General features: G+C 36.6%; 1 protein-coding gene across 2 annotated transcripts in view; it reads right to left on the reverse strand.

Annotated features, from left to right (window-relative positions):
• MAP3K20 (mitogen-activated protein kinase kinase kinase 20) overlaps positions 1–18,878 on the reverse strand; it is a 191,356-nt gene that overhangs the window by 78,757 nt on the left and 93,721 nt on the right. For both annotated transcript variants that reach the window (XM_003791511.3, XM_012806200.2), the window contains 4 exons: positions 8,967–9,068; positions 4,594–4,659; positions 996–1,024; positions 742–879 (listed from right to left, as the gene is read on the reverse strand). In XM_003791511.3, the coding sequence (XP_003791559.1) occupies positions 742–879; positions 996–1,024; positions 4,594–4,659; positions 8,967–9,068 (335 nt within the window). The remainder of the gene's footprint in view (positions 1–741; positions 880–995; positions 1,025–4,593; positions 4,660–8,966; positions 9,069–18,878) is intronic.

Here is an 18,878-nt window from a genome sequence, read left to right on the forward strand (position 1 = left end):
TCCTCCTCTCTGAAAGTGCAGGCACGACTTACTCCCCAGGAAAGACCCCTCCACACTGCTCCCCCAGCAGCTCCTGCTTCTCACCTGACTCAGTCCTGTGACGGCTGTGCCCGCGGACACTGCCTCCAGGTTATTCTATTCTTCCAGGTCGCTCTGTTGCTACTCTTATGTGATACTTTAGATTCATGTTTCAGATAGTCACTACTGCTTTCTATGCCGAGCAGCAGACATGCAAAAGACTATCTGCCAGTGGCTAAGTACATTTTCTTTTCTGCTTTTAGAAATTCACTAATCAGGGTGCACTGGTTACTGAACAGCTCACAGTCAGAAGTGTCCTGTTAGTTAGCCCACCTGGCAGATCTATGGGTGGCTTTATACTGTTTGAGCAGCCTGTGACAATGAAGTCCTCATAGATGATTCACAGTCCAATTGAATTACAGAAACATTCTACAGTCATTTCTCCACCTTGCAAAAAAGCACTATCCATGGAGAAGTGAGGCCGCCATTACTTCAGCTTCCATCTAACTTGTTTCTTGGATGTGACATTGGTTTCTTCTTAACACAGGACAAAATAACTCAGAAGTATAAAAATGACCAAAGGAAACATTTTAGATATCAGAAAGTGCTCTCCTGGTTGCCACTGTTTCAGGTATTCCACTAGAAATAGCAGTGCTGTCTCCTGTGATAAACTGTTATATTTCTACAGCTCCTTTAGCAAATAAAAAATGAGAATGAACTCACCACACCATAGGAATATGTGTCGCAAGTTTCAGACACAGGGAGACTTTGGATAACTTCCGGAGCCATCCATGGGAAAGTTCCGACCAAGGACATGTGTGTGGTATGGTTATGAAACCGAGAGGCGCCAAAGTCACAGATCTAAGGGAAAAAAGCCAGTGTTAACTTTCTACTTTTCAGCTAATAAAAAAATTATAAGTCACAAGAATTTACATCTGAAATTAAGAATTTTTTTTAAATTAAAGAAATAGTCCTACCTTCAATACTCCATCAGCAGCTATGACAACTAAAAAATAAAAAAAGATAAATTATGAAAATTATTTAATTAGTGTGAACTGTCTTGTACTGAAAGAAATCAGAAACGTACATTTCTGTCCTTAATATGGCATTATAAAAGGCAAAAATCAATGTTATTTACAGCAGTGAAGATTTTGCAAAGGTTGTTGACATTAAAATAAAAGCCTAATGGAAAAGGCTTTTAAGACACTTGTTTTATCCAAATGCAGTTCTAACAAAAAAGGGCATAAATGAGTAGGAATTGTTAGAACCAAATTTTTACCTGGGCTCTACCAATAGACTGCCAATGTGATACCAAGGAAGTCATTACCATTACTCCTTTATGGTATATATCGTATTCTCTCCCAACTGAAGAGACAATATTTAATCACGTATTCATACAGTCATTCATTTCACAAATATACGCTGAGCACCTACTATGTGTAAGGCTATGCACTATAGGAAGGTCAGATCAGCATCGTCTCTGTTCACATGGGGTTCACAGTCTAATCAGAGAGAAGATTAAATGAACATCTAATACAAAGTGGGATAAATCCTATGAGGACAGTACTATAGAACCCAAGAACAAGAATATCTAAGTCTGAGGAGATCAGATGAAGTTTCCTGAAAGAAATGATACTTATGTTAGCACCTGAAAAATACAGGGCTTAGCTAGAAAGAGGAAAATAATTTCCTAGGCAGAAGACAGAGCCCAGGCAAAAACTCAGGAGAAGAAGGAATGGTATGGCAACTACGGAAGGTAGGGGCCAGGGCAAGGGGAGCCCTTGTGAGAAATGGAGAACCAAGGAACAACTCTAAGTGGAGGAATGAGATGAGCAAATGTGCAGAGGGAGGACTGGGTCAGAGAAGAACAGGACCAGCGGCAAGGGGATCACTGAGCGTGGAAGTGTGTGTGGTCCGAGAGAAGTGAGGATGCCTGGACTAGGGCTGTACAGGGAAAAGGACAGGAGAGAAGTGGACGGAGTCAAGAAATACTTAGGACACAGGGCTTGATGAAAGCTGGGTATGAGGGGAGAAGCAGGAGAACCCAAACTCTAACTCCTGTTCATTTAATTTCTAGCTTAGGCAACTCACTGCTACTCACTCAGTAAAGGAAATGCAGAAATGACTTTTTGGAGGATGTGAGGTTGAATGAAGATGAAAAGGTCAGTCTGAACATGATACATTTAAGGGTCATAAATAATACCTATGTGAGTATGTTTAATAAGCATATAGAGATATTGATTTGAAGTTGGGATCTGTTTTGGACTATTAAATGTAGGGGCATTTATGGGAGTGTGAGAATAAGAGCATAAGAGGAGATGAGGTCAAGGATAAGACCATGAAGATAAGTTTCTGGTGTTTCTTTCATAAGCCATACAGTGCCTTAAACATGGTAAAGGAGCAATACTTATTAGTTGCTAATAATGATTTTAATAAGGTGAGGAAATAATTTTTGCATGAATTAATATATAGAAATAGCCTCAGGGTAAATATATTATAAACAAGCTATAAAGTTTTACAAATAGAAACATAAATATTGTTAATATTATATTCAGTTTTCCCATTATAAGATTAAAAAGTACTCAACAAAATCTACCAATATAAAAAAAATATATATATAACAGGGCGGTGCCTGTGGCTCAAAGGAGTAGGGTGCTAGCCCCATATGCTGGAGGTGGTGGGTTCAAACCCAGCCGGGGAAAAAAAAAAAAAAACCTGCAAAAGAAAAAAATATATATATGTAAAACATAGAAAAAGAAAGAGTCTTGTTCCTTCTCCCCCCAAAAAAAAAAAAAAAACTGTTAAAAGTTAGGTCTATAGTCTTTTAATAAGAAAGTATGTGTGTTCCCAGAAAAGTAACCACCCACAAATTGCAATTTTAAAAAATGGTGACATCCTGCACCGCTTTCTTCATAATAATAGCATGAAGAGAAGCTCATCATTTAGTTAACCATTCTTTCATGGAAGATTCAGGATGTACTGAAGTCAAATCACTTGTTTAAATTGGAATTCTGGGCAGGAACTGAAAATTTAGAAAGTCATAAAACTGATCTTTCCTACTAAATTGTAGATTATTACATACTGACTTCCTGGTTAGCCAATTATATATCAAAAATGTCTAATTCCAGGAAACTTATGTCTAGCCAGAGCCAAAGGATAAGTGACAACCTAGAAAAGGGAAGGACAGTAAGCCAGAGTCAACTGGCAGGGCTGAGCTGTTGGTCCAACCTGGACTACTGATGAGTGGCGGGTGCCAGCCAGCTACCTCCCATCCCCCGCCAAGTGCACACACAAACCTCAAGGTCCTGGAGCACGTATGAGCAAGGGTGCCTGGTCCATTCATTCCCTGGTCCCCTTCAACTACGTGCCATCACCACCCATGCTAAGGATCACACTGTCAGCATGTACCCACTTTATTAATTAATTAATTAATTTATTTTTTGAGACAGAGTCTCAAGCTGTCACCCTGGGTAGAGTGCTATGGCATCACAGCTCACAGCAACCTCAAACTCCTGGGCTCAAGAGATTCTCTTGCCTCAGCCTCCCAAGCAGTTGGGATCCCAGGCACTGGCCACAACACCTGGCTATTTTTTGGTAGCAGTATTTGTTTAGCAGGCCCAGGCTGGGCTCAAACCCGCCACCCTTGGTGCAGGTGGCCGGTGCCCTGCCAACTGAGCTATGGGTGTCACATGTATCCACTTTAACTGAAGTGAACTAAAGAGCTGCTAAAAAGAAATAGTTCTCATCCTCCTCCCTGAGAAGACCCACTTAGAAAACATGTACACGACTAATTAATTAAAAGCGAGGTTTGAAAAAAAGTGGCAACCTCTGATGTTTGCTTAGCTAGTTCTGGACGGCTAAGGTATCCCCAGCTGCCTTTCTCCAGTAACTGCGAAGTGACGGAACAGAAGGAGCATTCTGTTACCACTCCTACTTGAAGGCAAAGTCTTATCCTGCAAGCTATTTTAAAATGCTTACCCTCCAAATCATAAAATACAGGATTATAAGTTAACTTTATAAAGTACAGAAGAAGAGAAATAGAACCTTTACTTTCCAAACTCCCAAATGCGCTGCCCATTTTGGGCACTGCTCCAGGTAATATGGGCACGACAAACATAAACAATTCGCACCATGTAATTCAAAACTAACAAGAACAAAATTGGAAATTGCTAGTACAGAGAAACACCTAAAAATAGAAGAGTAGAAACACATGACTATACACTTTCATCCAGCAAATCTCGCTTAGAAAATGATTTTAGGAAAATAATTAAGGATGTGTTGAAAAATTTGGGCTAAAAGATATTAAGCATGAAATTTCTTATCAAAGAAAAAATATAAACAATCCAAATTTTCATATGTGCGCTATATTCATACAGTGCATATATTCGTACAGTGGATATGACACAGCTTCTTCAAATAACAGAGAATTTTGATATTTAATTGATAGTGGAAAGACTTCCATGGTATCAGCAGTGAGTCAAACAGGTTACAAAAGGTATGTAAAGCATGAGTTCTTTTTCTATACACAGGGGCATGTAATTGTAATAAAATAGGTAAAAGAAAAACATATGTTACCGTTTCTTGACTTGAGATCTCTGTGAATCACCTTCACGGGAGCCTCCATATGTAAATAGTGCATTCCTTTTCATATAAGAAGGAAAAAAGGTCTGTTAATATTTTAACATTGCATCAGTATTGCCTTCCATATTTTTTCAAGAAATTCCATAGCAGAAACTAATTTCTTCCATGATGCTAAGTAAAATTTGTGCTTTAATCTCGTAAAGGCTGGGATCTGGTTGTGTGTAAAGCTATAAGAGCTTCTTAACAATACCTAAAAAGGGCACCTTGATTTTCTGGAGTCTGCAGGAAAACAGCACAGAAACCTCTGGAGGCAGCGTGCCGTGACTAAGGTCTTCCACTACCACTGCCTTCTAAATCTGCCCTGCTTCAGTTTCATTTGGATGTCTGCAGTTATCCAGTTGCAGTTTGGTTCATTTATTTCCTCAGTACTCATTCCAACAAGACTGGGGAGTGAACGTGGGGTAGAGATAGGGAGAATTCGGGGGATTCATTAGTTAGAATGGGTAAAGAATTATATGATTTTTCAGATAGAAAATTATACGATAGTTACACAATAGTTTACTCTTTTCACAAGGATAAATCTTTGAGATAATCTATATTTAAGCATACTCCAAAATTATTTCCATGATATTTAGGGTGTAAATCAAATTTACTTCAGTAAACTGGATATACATAAGCTTTGCAGAGTTTTAGTATTTTGAATCAAAAATTACACTGTAAAAGACATATTTCACAGTTTCCCCTTATTAATGTTTGACCCTATATGTATGTATGTATTGTCTACCCCTTTAGAATAAAGAAAAGGACAACTTTCTACTGAAATACATCCTCTTCCTTTATTTCTCAAGTTATCTTTTTTTGGTGTGCGTGTTAAGACACTTATATTCTACACTTAATAAATTTAACATGTACCCTTGTAAAATGCATCCCAGGTGTGGTCCTACCAATTACCTGCCCTTCCCCCTCCCCTTCAAGTTATCTTTTCTAAACAATGGAAGAAATAGCCCCACACATCCAGCCCTATAATTGGACAGATTTCTTTTTTAAATGAACTATCCATTGAAAATAATTTAGGAAGGAGGCTTTGGCTTTTTAAAGCATGTAGAATATTTCAGTTTTTTAAAGACTGAACGAGTTCAAGACCAGCCTGGGCAAAAGCGAGACCCCATGTCTATTAAAAATAGAAAAACTGAGGCAAGAGAATCGCTTGAGCCCAAGAGTTGGAGGTTGTTGTGAGCTATGATGCCAGGGCACTCTACCCAGGGCAACAGCTTGAGACTGTCTCAAGAAACAAAAACAAAACAAACAGACAACCCCCCCAAAAAAACCTGTAAAAGTTCAATAGCTAAGCCTGGGTAGCATTTAATAATCTTAGTATGACTGAGTTTCATAGTTACCTCTCTTTTGTCTTAGAATCAAATTCCTTAAAAATTTTTCAGATAGAATCTATTTAATTACTCTTAGTGGTAGAGATAGTTTCCACACTTGCTGACAAGATTCTAGTACAAAAGCTTTAAATACAGGCACTTTTCTCCCTCATAGCAAATTATTATAAGTACCATAAATTATTTGTGTATGATGTATAGTATACACTTAAATAATATTTACTGTATATAAACAGTCATCACAATTATGTAAAATTCTATTTAATTTGTTTTTATAGAGCCATCTATAATCCTGCCTTGTTTTTACTGCCAGTAGTTAAGAAGTCTGAAAAATACTTTTATCAGGTTTAAAATGCTCAGGGTTTCCTAAAAAGCTGTGACAGATGTTAGGGAGGAGAATTTTGTGCAGGTAAGGAATCCACAGTGACCATTTTAAGACTGGATTGAAGTTTATCTGCTGTACTTGTTCCTTTCAATGCTGCTGATGGACTTGTAGCAATTTCAGATATACTTGCTGGCCCACCGTCCACTCCTTTTCCTGTCTAGGAAGAAGAGAATCTTTTTTGCTTTGAGGAGTTAGTCTTCTAACAGCAATGATGTTAAGAAATGCTTATTTCAAAATGTATGCATGACTCTTAATTGAAATGAATGTATTCATTCTTTCATTTCTCCACGTATCACTGCTCCAGTCAATTTAATCAAAGTCAAACTGAAAGGTACATAGCTGAATTAGAAACAGAATCAACAAAAATAAAGCCTTCCTATTTAATCCCCAAGTTCTATACCTTTATCAGAGGGGGTCAAAGTCATTTCTAAAGCATTAATTTATTTTTTTCGTTTATAGTCCACCTTAAAGGATTTTTAAATGTTAAGTAAAAGTATTATCTGTAACTATTAATAATCAAGCCTCTTTTCTGCCTCACTTTTCATGCCTGAGACCAAACACATTAGCACGGACTTGCCTTTCGGATAAATTCACCAGCCAGCCAAAAGGAATGTTATGACTGTAGTTTTAGACCGCCTCGGAGGTCACTCTCACCCTCTCCTTCCCTATTCTTTTCCTGTACTTCTAGTTTGCTACTTAATTCTGTTCTTTCTCTTCCTTGTCCTTCTGATGCAGAGCACCAGCACTCTTGAGAAACCCCAGAGAAAGAGCTGATCTGGAGCCAAGAGATTCACCCCTGGGGCAGGGATGGCAGGCAGGCACTTGAGAGGGGGAAAGGACCAGAAGCTCACAGGCTGGGGAACAAGAGAAGCTTAAGTAGAGCACAGCAGGAAGCAAAGACTGTTGTCAGTTGATTTGTTTGCTGTCTACCCATCCTAAGTGCCATTAAGTAATAACATGGGTGTAATTGGCTAAGCACCCTAAAGGCAAATGTTTGTAAGGTAACGCGCTGTAAGTCAAGGACTGCCTATGCGGTACATGTGTTTGAATTTACCTAAGCATACTTCCACAATGCTGCAGGCAGCTCCCCGTAATGACACATCACTCTGCTTACAAACAGGGGGACCCTGAGTACCGCTGAGATGCAGAGAAGCGACTATGACGTCACATGAAAATATGTTGAAGAATATAAAATTTTAAGGCTGATTTGAGATGCCTGGTGCATGAATACACAATTAAGTTAATTAACACAACCAAAGCCTTAAATACACCACTCTAAACATAGAGCTTTATTATTCTTATAAGGTAATGAAGTATCATTCAGCAGCAGCATCTAGCATAAAACTAAAAAGCCAAGTTTCACTTTCCCTATTTGAACAATTTGGCAGGTTTTGATGAAACTTAAAACAGACAAAATAATTCCCTAAAGGAAAGACTACGACTTTTGCAAGTCACACAGTGAAAACAAAGTATAAATGCTAAATAATGTACAGGCTTTTTTTTTTTTTTGAGGCACTGTCTCACTCCATCCCCTTGTGTAGGGTGCTCTAGCATCATAGCTCACAGCAACCTCAAACTCTTGAGTTCAAATGATCCCCTTGCCTCAGCCTCCCAAGTAGCTGGGACTATAAGCACCCACCACAAAGCCTGGTTAGTTTTTCTATTTTTAGTAGAGACAGGGTCTTACTCTTGCTCAAGCTGGTCTTGAACTCCTGAGCTCAAGCAATCTACCCCCCTCAAGCCACTGCACCCAGCCAACATACTTGCTTTGTAAGGAGATGCTTATAAAGAAGGGAGTTGTAAAATGTAAAGGAGTTAACTTCTCCAGGAAAATGTGGACTCTCTGTCTACGGGTTGTTAGAATATAAATGTAACTATCAGCGTTCATTACTTAGATCAAGTTGTTTCCAAAACAACTTTGACAGTTATAAATAAAACTCAGAAATGTTCAGTTAGGAAAATGGAAAAAAAAAAAGATAAAAATAAATGGAACTTGAATTGCTTTAGAAAGCATTAGTCCATGTAGGAATTTATGAGAGGAAAAAGCCTGGGCACCTTGTTTAGAGATTTTGCATATTAAAAATATTTAATTTCCAAGGGTGATGTCCAAGTTTACGTTAAATATAAAATAAAATCTGAATTGCTTTCATATGGCAGGAGAAACAAGATTTTCTTTTTTTGCAAGTGGTTTCTATTTTTAGCACACTATATATACAAAATGAAAACTAATCCTATAATAAATCATGTTTTCTGGATACTGAGTCTAAGTAGAGACTTTCAGAACAATAACAGAATTATGATTTTTCCATTTAATGTATCAAGCAAGCCAGTTCGTGAAATATCAGAAAACATGACGAAAGTGTCTACCCTTAAGCTAGAACTTGATTTTAGAGAAAGGAAAAAAAGAAAAAAACAAGCTGAGGAGTAGAAAGGCAATGACCTAAAATACTAATCTACAGTCAGCTGCAAAAGTCTTACTATTAAAAAAAAAGAACATCTAAAGACACAGGGTAAAAAATGTTTTGACTTATGTCCCCCTTTCAGGGTGGGAAAAAGCTCCCCTCAAATTTATAAGAATATTCCAAACACTTTCTTACCTTTGGCTACATCCGTGGCCCAGGTCATAATGTGGTCCATATCCATCTCTTCACTTCGGTTACTGTTAATGTAGTCATAGAGTGATCCCAGGGAAGCATATTCTGTTTTAAGAGACATGCATAAAATTAAAACCAAAATGCATTTTAGAAATAAGATTTTATATTTTCATGGGAAAAAGACATTAAAGAATGTAACAAGAGACAGCAAAAGTATATAAAAAATTGTTCCAAAGTTAGTTTCTAAAAGTTAACATCATCCTGAAAAAAAAAATTGTGAAAGACAAAACCAGTGACATAGAATGAACAGTAAACTTCAGTGGAAAATCAAAAACTATCTACCTGGAACTGGAAAAAGAGGTGTTACAAGAACAGATCTGAAGGAAAGGTACACATATAAAGAGGTCCTTCTTTAAAAACGGTTATTCTTCCGAGATAGATAATATTAAACACATAAATCAGAAAGTTTATGAGAAAATATAAATCAATCTTTGTGGCATAAAGATTTAGAAAAACTAATAAAATTTAAGCAGAAAAGGCCAAGAAAGTAAGAAAATTCCTTTAAAAATGGATTACTGAAATAGAAATTATACACCATATAATTCACTCACTATGAATGTAAAATTTGTTGATGTTTCGCAGATTTGCGGAGTTGGACAACAACCATCATAATTCAGTCGTGCAACCCTTCTATTACTCCAGTTTCCTCATGCTGGTTTATAGCTAATCACCCCTTTCTAGATCTAGAATATTATATCTTTTCTCTCTAAAAATGGACCTTTTCTGGACAGTTCATAAAAACAGAATTACTGAAATTGTGGTCTTTGTTTCTGACTTCATTCCCTGAGCATGTTTTCAAGGATCACTCATGCAGCAGTTCTTCACTCCTTTTATTAATTTACTTACTTTATTCTTTTATTTTGTTTTTTTTGTTTGTTTGTTTTTCTGAGACAGAGTCTCACTTTGTTGCCCTTGGTAGAGAGCTGTGGCATCAAAGCTCACAGCAACCTCAAATTCTTGGGCTCAAAGCAATTCTCTTGTCTCAGCCTCCCTGTTAGCTGGGACTACAGGCACCTGCCACAATGTTGAGCTATTTTTTAGAGCCAAGGTTTCTCTCTTGCTGAGGCTGGCCTCAAACTCCTGAGCTTAGGCAAGCCACCTGCCTTGGCCTCCCAGAGTGCTAGGATTACAGATGTGAGCCACCGCACCCAGCCCACTTCATTCCTTTTTATTGGAGAATACTACTCTGATGTATGGATATGGTACATATGGTTTATTCATTTACCTGTTGATAGACATTTGGACTGTTCTTAGTTTGGGGCTATTATGAATAATGCTGCTAGAAACATTTGTGTACATGTCTATGTAAATATGTTCATTTCTCTTGGATAGACTCTTAGGAGTAGAATTGTAGGGTTAAATGAAATTATCTTTTTTTTTGTTTGTTTAGAGACAGAGTCTCACTTTGTCACCTTCGGTACAGTGCTGTGGTGTCACAGCTCAAAACAACCTCCAGCTCTTGGGCTTAGGTGATTCTCTTGCCTCAGCCTCCCGAGTAGCTGGGACTACAGGTGCCTGCCACAACGCCAGGCTCTAAAGAAACTATCTTAGAAAGAACTGCTTTCCAAAGAGGTTGTACCATTTTATAATCTCACCAGCAAAGTATGTGGATTTTAGTTTCTCCACATCCTCACCAACACTTGTTATTGTCTTTTTTGATTATGGCCATTCTAGTGGGGATATTTCTAGTGGTATTTCATAACACTTTTAATTGGCATTTCCCCAGTGAATAATGAAGCTGAACACCTTTTCATGTACCTGTTAGCCTCTTGTATATATTCTTAAGCAAAATATTTATTCAAATCTACTGCCCATGTTTAAGTTGGGATGTTTTACTGAATTCTAAGAGTTCTTTACTCTAGATATAAGTCTTTTCTCAGAAATAAGATTTTCAAATATTTTCTTCCAGTATATCAACTGTCTTTTTATTCTCATAAGAGCGTTTTTCAAAAAGAAGAAATTCTTAATTCTGTTGAATTCCAATTTATCATTTTTTTTTTTTGTGGTTTGTGCTTTTGATGTCATACCTAAGAACTCTCTGTCGAACTCAAAGGCATAAAAATTTTTTCCTATTTTTCCTCTAAGAGTTTTATAGTTTTTGCCCTTTATACTCAGGTTTATGATCCATTTTGAGTTAATGTTTATGTATGGCACAGGCTCAAGTCAAAGATTTTTTTCCTTATGAGTTTCTAATTGTTTCAGCACAATTTGTTGAAAACTATCCTTTATCCACTGGGTTGTCATGGCACCTTTGCTGGGAATCAACTGATGAAAAATGTGAGGTTTTGTGTCCCTTGACTTTTAATTTTGTTCCATTCCTCTAATGTCTATATATAGTCCCAGTATCGTATTATGTTGATCACACCAGATTTATAGTAAGTTTTGAAATAAGGCAGTTTAAGTCCTCCAACTTAGTTCTTAAAACTCATTTGGCTATTTCTAGGTCTTCATATCCATGGAAATTTTAGGACTGCCTAAAATTTCTATAAAAAGTCTGCTAGAATTTACACAGGAATTGTGTTAAATTTATAGATCACTTTGGGGAGTACTGCTATCTTGACAATACCGAACCTTCCAAACCATAAACATGTAGTGGCTCTTTATTTATTTATACCTTTAATTTCTCTAAGTAATGCTTTGTACTTTTCATTGTTTAAGTCTTATACTCATTTTGTTAAATGTATACCCAACTATTTTATTATTTTTGGTACCACTGTAAAGGGAATCTTTTTCTTAATTTCAGTTTTAGGACTTTTGTTCCCATTATATAGAAGTGTAGCAATTTTTCTGTATGTTGACTTTGGATCCTGTGACCTCATTAAACATGTTTATTAGTTTTAGTAGATTTGGGGGCGTGTATTTCTTGAGATTTTCTACATACAGGTTGACATACAAGACAGTTTTACTTCTTCCTTTCCAATTTGGATGCCTTTTATTTCTTTTTCTTTCCTGATCACACTGACTAAAATCTTCAGCACAATGTTGAATAGATGAGGTGAGAATAAGATCTCCTGCCAAGTCTTAGGGGGAAAACACACAGCTTTTCATCATTACGTATAATATTAGCTGTAGGATTTTATAGATGCTATTTATCAGGTTGAGAAAATTCCCTTCCATTCCTAGTCTCTTGAGATTTCTCATTATCAGTGGGTATTAAAGTTTATCAAATGCTTTTTCTGACATATAAGGTTTTTGTCTTTTAGTCTATGATTTTATTATCTATTACAGTACTTTACAGCAAGTGATTTCAGATGTTAAACCAACCTTGAATTTCTGGGATAAATTCCACTTGGTCAAGGTACATAACCCTTTCTAGAGCTGGCTGGACTCTATGCTAATATGGTTAAGAATTTTTCCCTCTATGTTCATGAGCAATATTTTCTAAGAGTACGGGAAGAATTGGCATTATCTGTAATCTATTCTATAAGCATTTGATAAAATCCAACAGTAACATCATCTTGGCCTAGATCTTTTTTTATGAAAATATTTTAAATTACTAATTCAATTTTTTACTTATTATAGTCCTCTTTAGATTAACTATTTCTTCTTGAGTCAGTTTTGAAAATCTGTATCTTTTAAGGAATTTGGTCATGGCATCTAAATTGTTTAATTTGTGGGCATAAAGTTAGTTATAACATTTCTTTTCTTTTGAGATAGTCTCACCTCGTCACCCTTGGTAGAGTGCCATGGCGTCAAAGCTCATAACAATCTCAAACTCTTGGGTTTAAGTGATTCTCTTGTCTTAGCTTATAAGTAGCTGGGACCACAAGCACTGGCCATAACGCCCGGCTATTTTCAGAAATGGGATCTCACTCTGGCTCAGGCTGGTCTTGAACTCCTGAGCTCAGGCAATCTACCCACTTCGGCCTCTCAGAGTGCTAGGATTATAAGCAAGCCACTGTGCCCGGCCAATAACATTTCTTTATTTTTAACTTCTGTAGGAGCCACAGTTCTATTTGCTCTTTCATTTCTGCTTTTGCTAATCTCTATCTTTTCTTTGGTTTCTTGCTAAAGGTTTGTCAATTTTATTGATCTTTTCAAAGACCAAACTTTTAGTTTCAGTGTTTTTTTTTTTTTATTACATTTCTGTTTTCTATTTTACAGAGTTATCTTCTAATCATTATTATTTCCTTTCACTGGCTTACTTTGGTTTTATTTTGGTTTTTTTATAGTTTTTTAGGTTGAAGCTAAAGCTATCCATTACAGACCTTTTGTCTTTTTTGACAAAGGCATCAAAAGCTATAAATGTCCCTTTAAGTATTGCTTTATTTATATTCTATAATTTTGATATGTTGTACTCTGGTTTTCCATTAGCCCAAGACATTTTAAAATCTTTTGTGATTTCTTCTTTGTTCCAGTGGATATTTAGGAGTGTGTTATTTAATTTCACACTGGAGAAATTAAGTAACACTTAAATAACAATTAAATTTTACTGTGGAGATTTTTTAGATTTTCATTTGCTGTTGATTTATAACTTAATTCTATAGCGGCTGGAAAACATACACATGCATTATATAATCTCATTCTTTCCAGATGTATTAAGACTTATTTCTTGGCCTTCCTTACTATGTATCCACATACACTTGAAAAAATAGGCACTCTTTACCTAAGAGTTTGGTAAGTTGGTTGAGCATGCTCTCTAAGTCTTCTATGTTCTTGCTGATTTTCTGTCTAGTGTGCTATCAAGTTTTGAAATCAGTTGTAGTTGAATTGTGTATTTCTCCTTTTAATTCAATCAGTTTCACTTCACATACTTTTAAGACCTGTTGCTAGTTGTGTAAGCATTTATAATAGCTATATCTTCCTTGTGTATTGATTCTTTTATCATTATGAAATGGCCCAATTTGTTTCTAGCAATATATATATATTTCTTTTTTTTGATGGAGCCTCAAGCTGTCACCCTCAGTAGAGTGCTGTGGCATCACAGCTCACAGCAACCTCTAACTCCTGGGCTCAAGCGATTCTCCTACCTTAGCCTCCCACAACAGGCGCCTGCCACAACACCCGGCTATTTTTTGGTTGCAGCCGTCACTGTTGTTTGGCAGGCCTCAGGCTAGATTCAAACCCACCAGCTTGGGTGTATGTGGCTGGCGCCTCAGCTGCTTGAGCCACAGGTGCCGAGCTCTCTAGCAATATTTTTAAAATATATTTTGTCTGAAGTTATGGTTACCCCAGCTCTCCAATGGTTATTGTCTGTAGGATATATCTTCTTCCATCTTCTAACGTTCAACCTATTTGTACTTTTAAATTTAAGGTATGTCTTTTGTAGACAGTATATATAGTTGGATCTTTCTTTTTTTATGTGGTCTATAATCTCTGCCTTTTAACTTGGGTGTTTAAACCATTTACATTTAATAGAATTATTGATACGGTTAGGTTTACATTTGTCATTTTCTTTTCTACATGCCCTCTGTCCTTCTCTGTCCTCTTTTCTCCTTTTACTACCCCATTTTATGTTAAATATTTTTAATGTATCATTTTAATTCCTGGTTGATTTTTCTTTCCTGAGTGACTTTCTTAGTAGTAACTCAGGGATTATAAAATGTATCAAATTTAGTACAATCTACTTCAGATTAATACTAATCTAATTACACTAATGTATAGAAACTTTTCTCTAACTCCATTCCCTCCCTTGTCATTTATGTTATTATTATGACATATGTATCTATATATGTTTTAAACTCAATGAAAGTAAAAAAAAACTTGGCTTATACCATGTCATGTTTTTAAAGATGTTATGAAATATGAGAATAAATATATTTATGAAGTCTTTGTATTAACCCACATATATACTGAAATTTTCCCATGCCCTTTTTTTCTTCCTAGGAATTTTAATTACTATCTGATGTAATTCTTATCAACCACAAGGACTTCCTCTAGTATTTCTTATAAGGCACGTCTGTTAGCAACAAATTCTCTCATTTTTCTAACAGAGAATGTCTATTTTTATTTTTTAAAAATAATTTTGCTGGATGTAGCTTTTTCTGTTAGTACTTTAAATGTCATTCTATTGTCTTCTGGTCTCCATTACTGTAGTTAAGAAGTAAAGTCAGCTGTTAATCATATTGCTGTTCCCTTGTACCTGAGGAACTGCTTTTTCTTTTGCTGTTTTCAAGATTTTTACTTTATTTTTATAAATAGTTTGTGGTTTAGTGTGAGTTCTTTGCATTTATCCTACTTGGGGGTTTGTTGAGCTTTTCAAATATGTACATTAATGAATATTATCAAATGTAGAAAGTTTCTGGATATTATTTCTTCAAATACTTTTATATCCCTCTGCTCTTCTCTTTCCCATTATACATTCATTGATATACTTCATCTTGTCCCAAAGGGCTCTGAGGTTCTGGTCATTTTTCTTCAAATGTTTTCTCTTTTTTAAAATAATCTGTATTGATTTTGGTTGTAGCCGCCATTGTTGTTTGGCAACCCTGGGCTGGATTCGAAACCACCACCTTAGGTGTATGTGGCTGGCGCTTTAGCCACTTGAGCCACAGGTGCTAAGCCTATAGATCTAGTTTTAAGTTTACGGATTTTTTTTTCTTGTGCTATCTCAAATTTGTTAAGTCACTGTAGAGCAGCAGTTCTCAACCTGGTGGTTGCGACCCACAGGAACTGTATTAAAGGGCCGCGGCATTAGGAAGGTTGAGAACCACTGTTCTAGAGACTTTTTCATTTTGATTATTGTCTTTCTTCAGCTAAGCCAGAATTTGCTTGGCTCTTCACCCCTTTTACAAAAATAATTTCTACTTACTTAAGATTTTCTATTGGTTGATTCGTTACTTTCATGCTTTCCTTTAATTTTTTATAACATAGTTTCCTTTATGTTCTTTGAACATACTGATGCTTTGAAAACTTTGTCTGATAATAACTGGGGATACTAAAAATCTATTTCCATTGATGGATTTTTCTCCCTGAATATGGGTTATACACATTTCTATTTCTTTACATGTCTTTTTTAAAAAAATGAATATGTTAGATAAAGCACTAATAGCAAGTCTGGATTCTAACTTTACCTCCTGAAAGTTGTTCTTGATTGGGTCTGTTTCTTAACTTGCTTAAACTAAATTTATTAAATCTGTCTCCCCCACATTGTGTCCATAGTAATATCCATGTTTTTAAAAAAACAATATTGTTTTTATTTCTAAGCCTAGCCTTTCAGGGGCTGTCCTATATCTGTACAGGCTGATGATCAGCCAGTGATTATAAAGAAGTTGTGCTCAAATACCCAGGACTGATGAATCTGCATGTAAGCAAAATACATTCAAATTTCAGGCTGTTTTCAAGTCTGCCCTATTGTTTTGTTTTGATAGAGTCTCACTCTACTGCTCAAGACAGAATATCATAGCATCAGCCTAGCTAACAGCAACCTCAAACTCCTAGGTTTAAGTTATCTCAGCTTCCCAAGTAGCTGGGACTATAGGCACCCACCACTACGTCTGGCTAATTTTTCTATTTTTGGTAGAGATGGGGCCTTGCTCTTGTTCAGGATAGTCTTGATTTCCTAAGCTCAATAAACATTTTGTGCAGATACATAAATATTTCTTGTAGAGAGGATTTGTCAACTTCTTAATTCACCCATAGCTAGTAAGTCCCTTCCAGAAAATTCCTTTTTCATATTATAGGCCAATATGTAGAAAGTTCTCATTTTGGAGAAGTTAAGAATTATCCCATCAGAGCTTTAATGATTCATAACAATTAGCATCATCATAATGCTAATGTCTATAATTTCAAAATAGATTTTGAAGTATTTTCTATCTGTGAAGACATAGCTAAGAACAATACCCTGAAACTAAAGTTGATTCATACAATTAAATATATGTTATTATGAGAAATTATTCCTTGAGAAAAATACTAATATGCATGACAAAACATTAATTATGTCAGTGAAGAAGACATTTTTGTTTTTATGTAATTTTTATTTTGACATCAATGTTATGTAATAGCTATTAGTCAAACAGCATAAAATCACAATATATGATAATCTTAGATTTATAAAGGAATAGCAAAGAATAGAAGAGCCTTAAGTTCCACTGTTATATAGCTTGGTCCAATGTAACAATAAAGGTGGTACTGTGTTTCCCTGAAAATAAGCCCTAGCAAGATTTCTATACACTTGTTAAATATAAGCCCTATCCCGATAATAAGACCTAGTGATGGGCATGGCTATGCAGCGTATCTGCATGGCATGGCTTGCCTCTTTTTGTTTGCATTTTTTAAGTTATTTAATTATTTATCACTTGGAGTGCCCAGGCATGGAGTCCAGTGGAGTTGGACAGAGGAGGAGGAGGGCCAGGCCCACTCCCCGCAGTTGTTGCCTTCTTCTCTCCTCTTCCTCCCTTCCTTTCTTCTCTTTTTGCAGATACACTGCATAGCTATGCCTTGCATTTCAGCGCAGAGGGCAGAGCAGTAAGGAAGACTGGAATACCTTTTAGCTGCCACAGCTCCTTTCTCCCGAGCGGTTCGCACTTGCACAGGTGCACGTGTCATAACCGCAGTTGCAGGCATCCTACTGCGCATGTGTGAATGGCTAGGGGAAAGGAGTTCACCCATCACTAGTGCCAGCCCCACCCACAAGGTCAGCTCCCTCTGTCAGGTTCCAGAAGAAGATGACTTAACTGTATTTGAATAAATGAAGCTTGTTGTATTATACTTAATAAAAATAAGACATTCCCTGAAAATAATCCCTAGTGTGTCTTCTTGAGAAAAAATAAATATAAGACAGTGTCTTATTTTGGGGGAAACACAGTAGGAGCCTATACTACCTACCACATATTCTAGACAATCAAGCTACCTCTATAATTAAAAACATCTCTGGTGATATACCATTTAAATATTTTCTGGTTACTAAAATAGCATTTGTAGAAGGTAATTTCATAATTTGAAAATAAGAGCAAATACAAAGTAAGGTTCACCTTCATCACCAAAAATAAAAATATCCCTCAGAAAAGAAGGAGTTAACTTCTATTCAGGTACTTTGAAAATATTTCATGTTTTAGGAAAATCTCTCAAGGACTTTACTTTCTTTTTTTTTTTTTTTGGCCGGGGCTGGGTTTGAATCCACTACCTCTAGCATATGGGGCCAGAACCCTACTCCTTTGAGCTACAGGTGCCACCCAAGGACTTTATTTTCAACAACAAAACAGTGTTTGGGGAAAAATATATGAGTTTATGAGGACTTAAGCTAGTTTTTGAAGGCTCATAAAGGTTGCCTATATGAATAAGACAAAACGAGAAGAAAGGAAGGGAGGAAGAGGAGAGAAGGAGGCAACAACTGCGGGGAGTGGGCCTGACCCTCCTCCTCCTCTGTCCAACTCCCCTGGACTCCATGCCTGGGCACTCCAAGTAATAAATAATTAAATAACTTAAAAAATGCAAACAAAATTTACACTAATTAATCTTGGAACTATGAGTTTTCAATAGCAGATACGGATGTCCCTGAAAACGAGTCTTGTAAGGATCACTTTAAAAAGTTGGCCTCAAAGCAGTGGCTCACACCTATAATCCTAGCACTCTAGGATGTTGAGCTCAGGAGTTTGATACCAGCCCAAGCGAGAGGGAGACCCCGTCTCTAGCACTTTGGTGGAACCCTATGGTCCTAGCTACTTGGGAGGCTGAGAAGCAGGAGGACAAGTTGAACCCAGGAGTCAAACCTAGGTTGATGCCATGACACTTTAGCCAGCAGAGTGAGACTCAGCCTCAAGAAAAATAAAAGTAATTTGTTATAGCTACACATTTACTATATGGGATTAAAATGTCTGGCTCGGCACCTGTGGCTCAAGCGGCTAAGGCGCCAGCCACATACACCTAAGGTGGTGGGTTCGAATCCCCAGCCCGGGCCCGCCAAACAACAATGAT

This window comes from Otolemur garnettii, unplaced genomic scaffold (assembly GCF_000181295.1).
Source record: "Otolemur garnettii isolate 467f Iridium unplaced genomic scaffold, OtoGar3 scaffold00048, whole genome shotgun sequence".
In the NCBI taxonomy this organism is placed as follows: domain Eukaryota; kingdom Metazoa; phylum Chordata; class Mammalia; order Primates; family Galagidae; genus Otolemur; species Otolemur garnettii.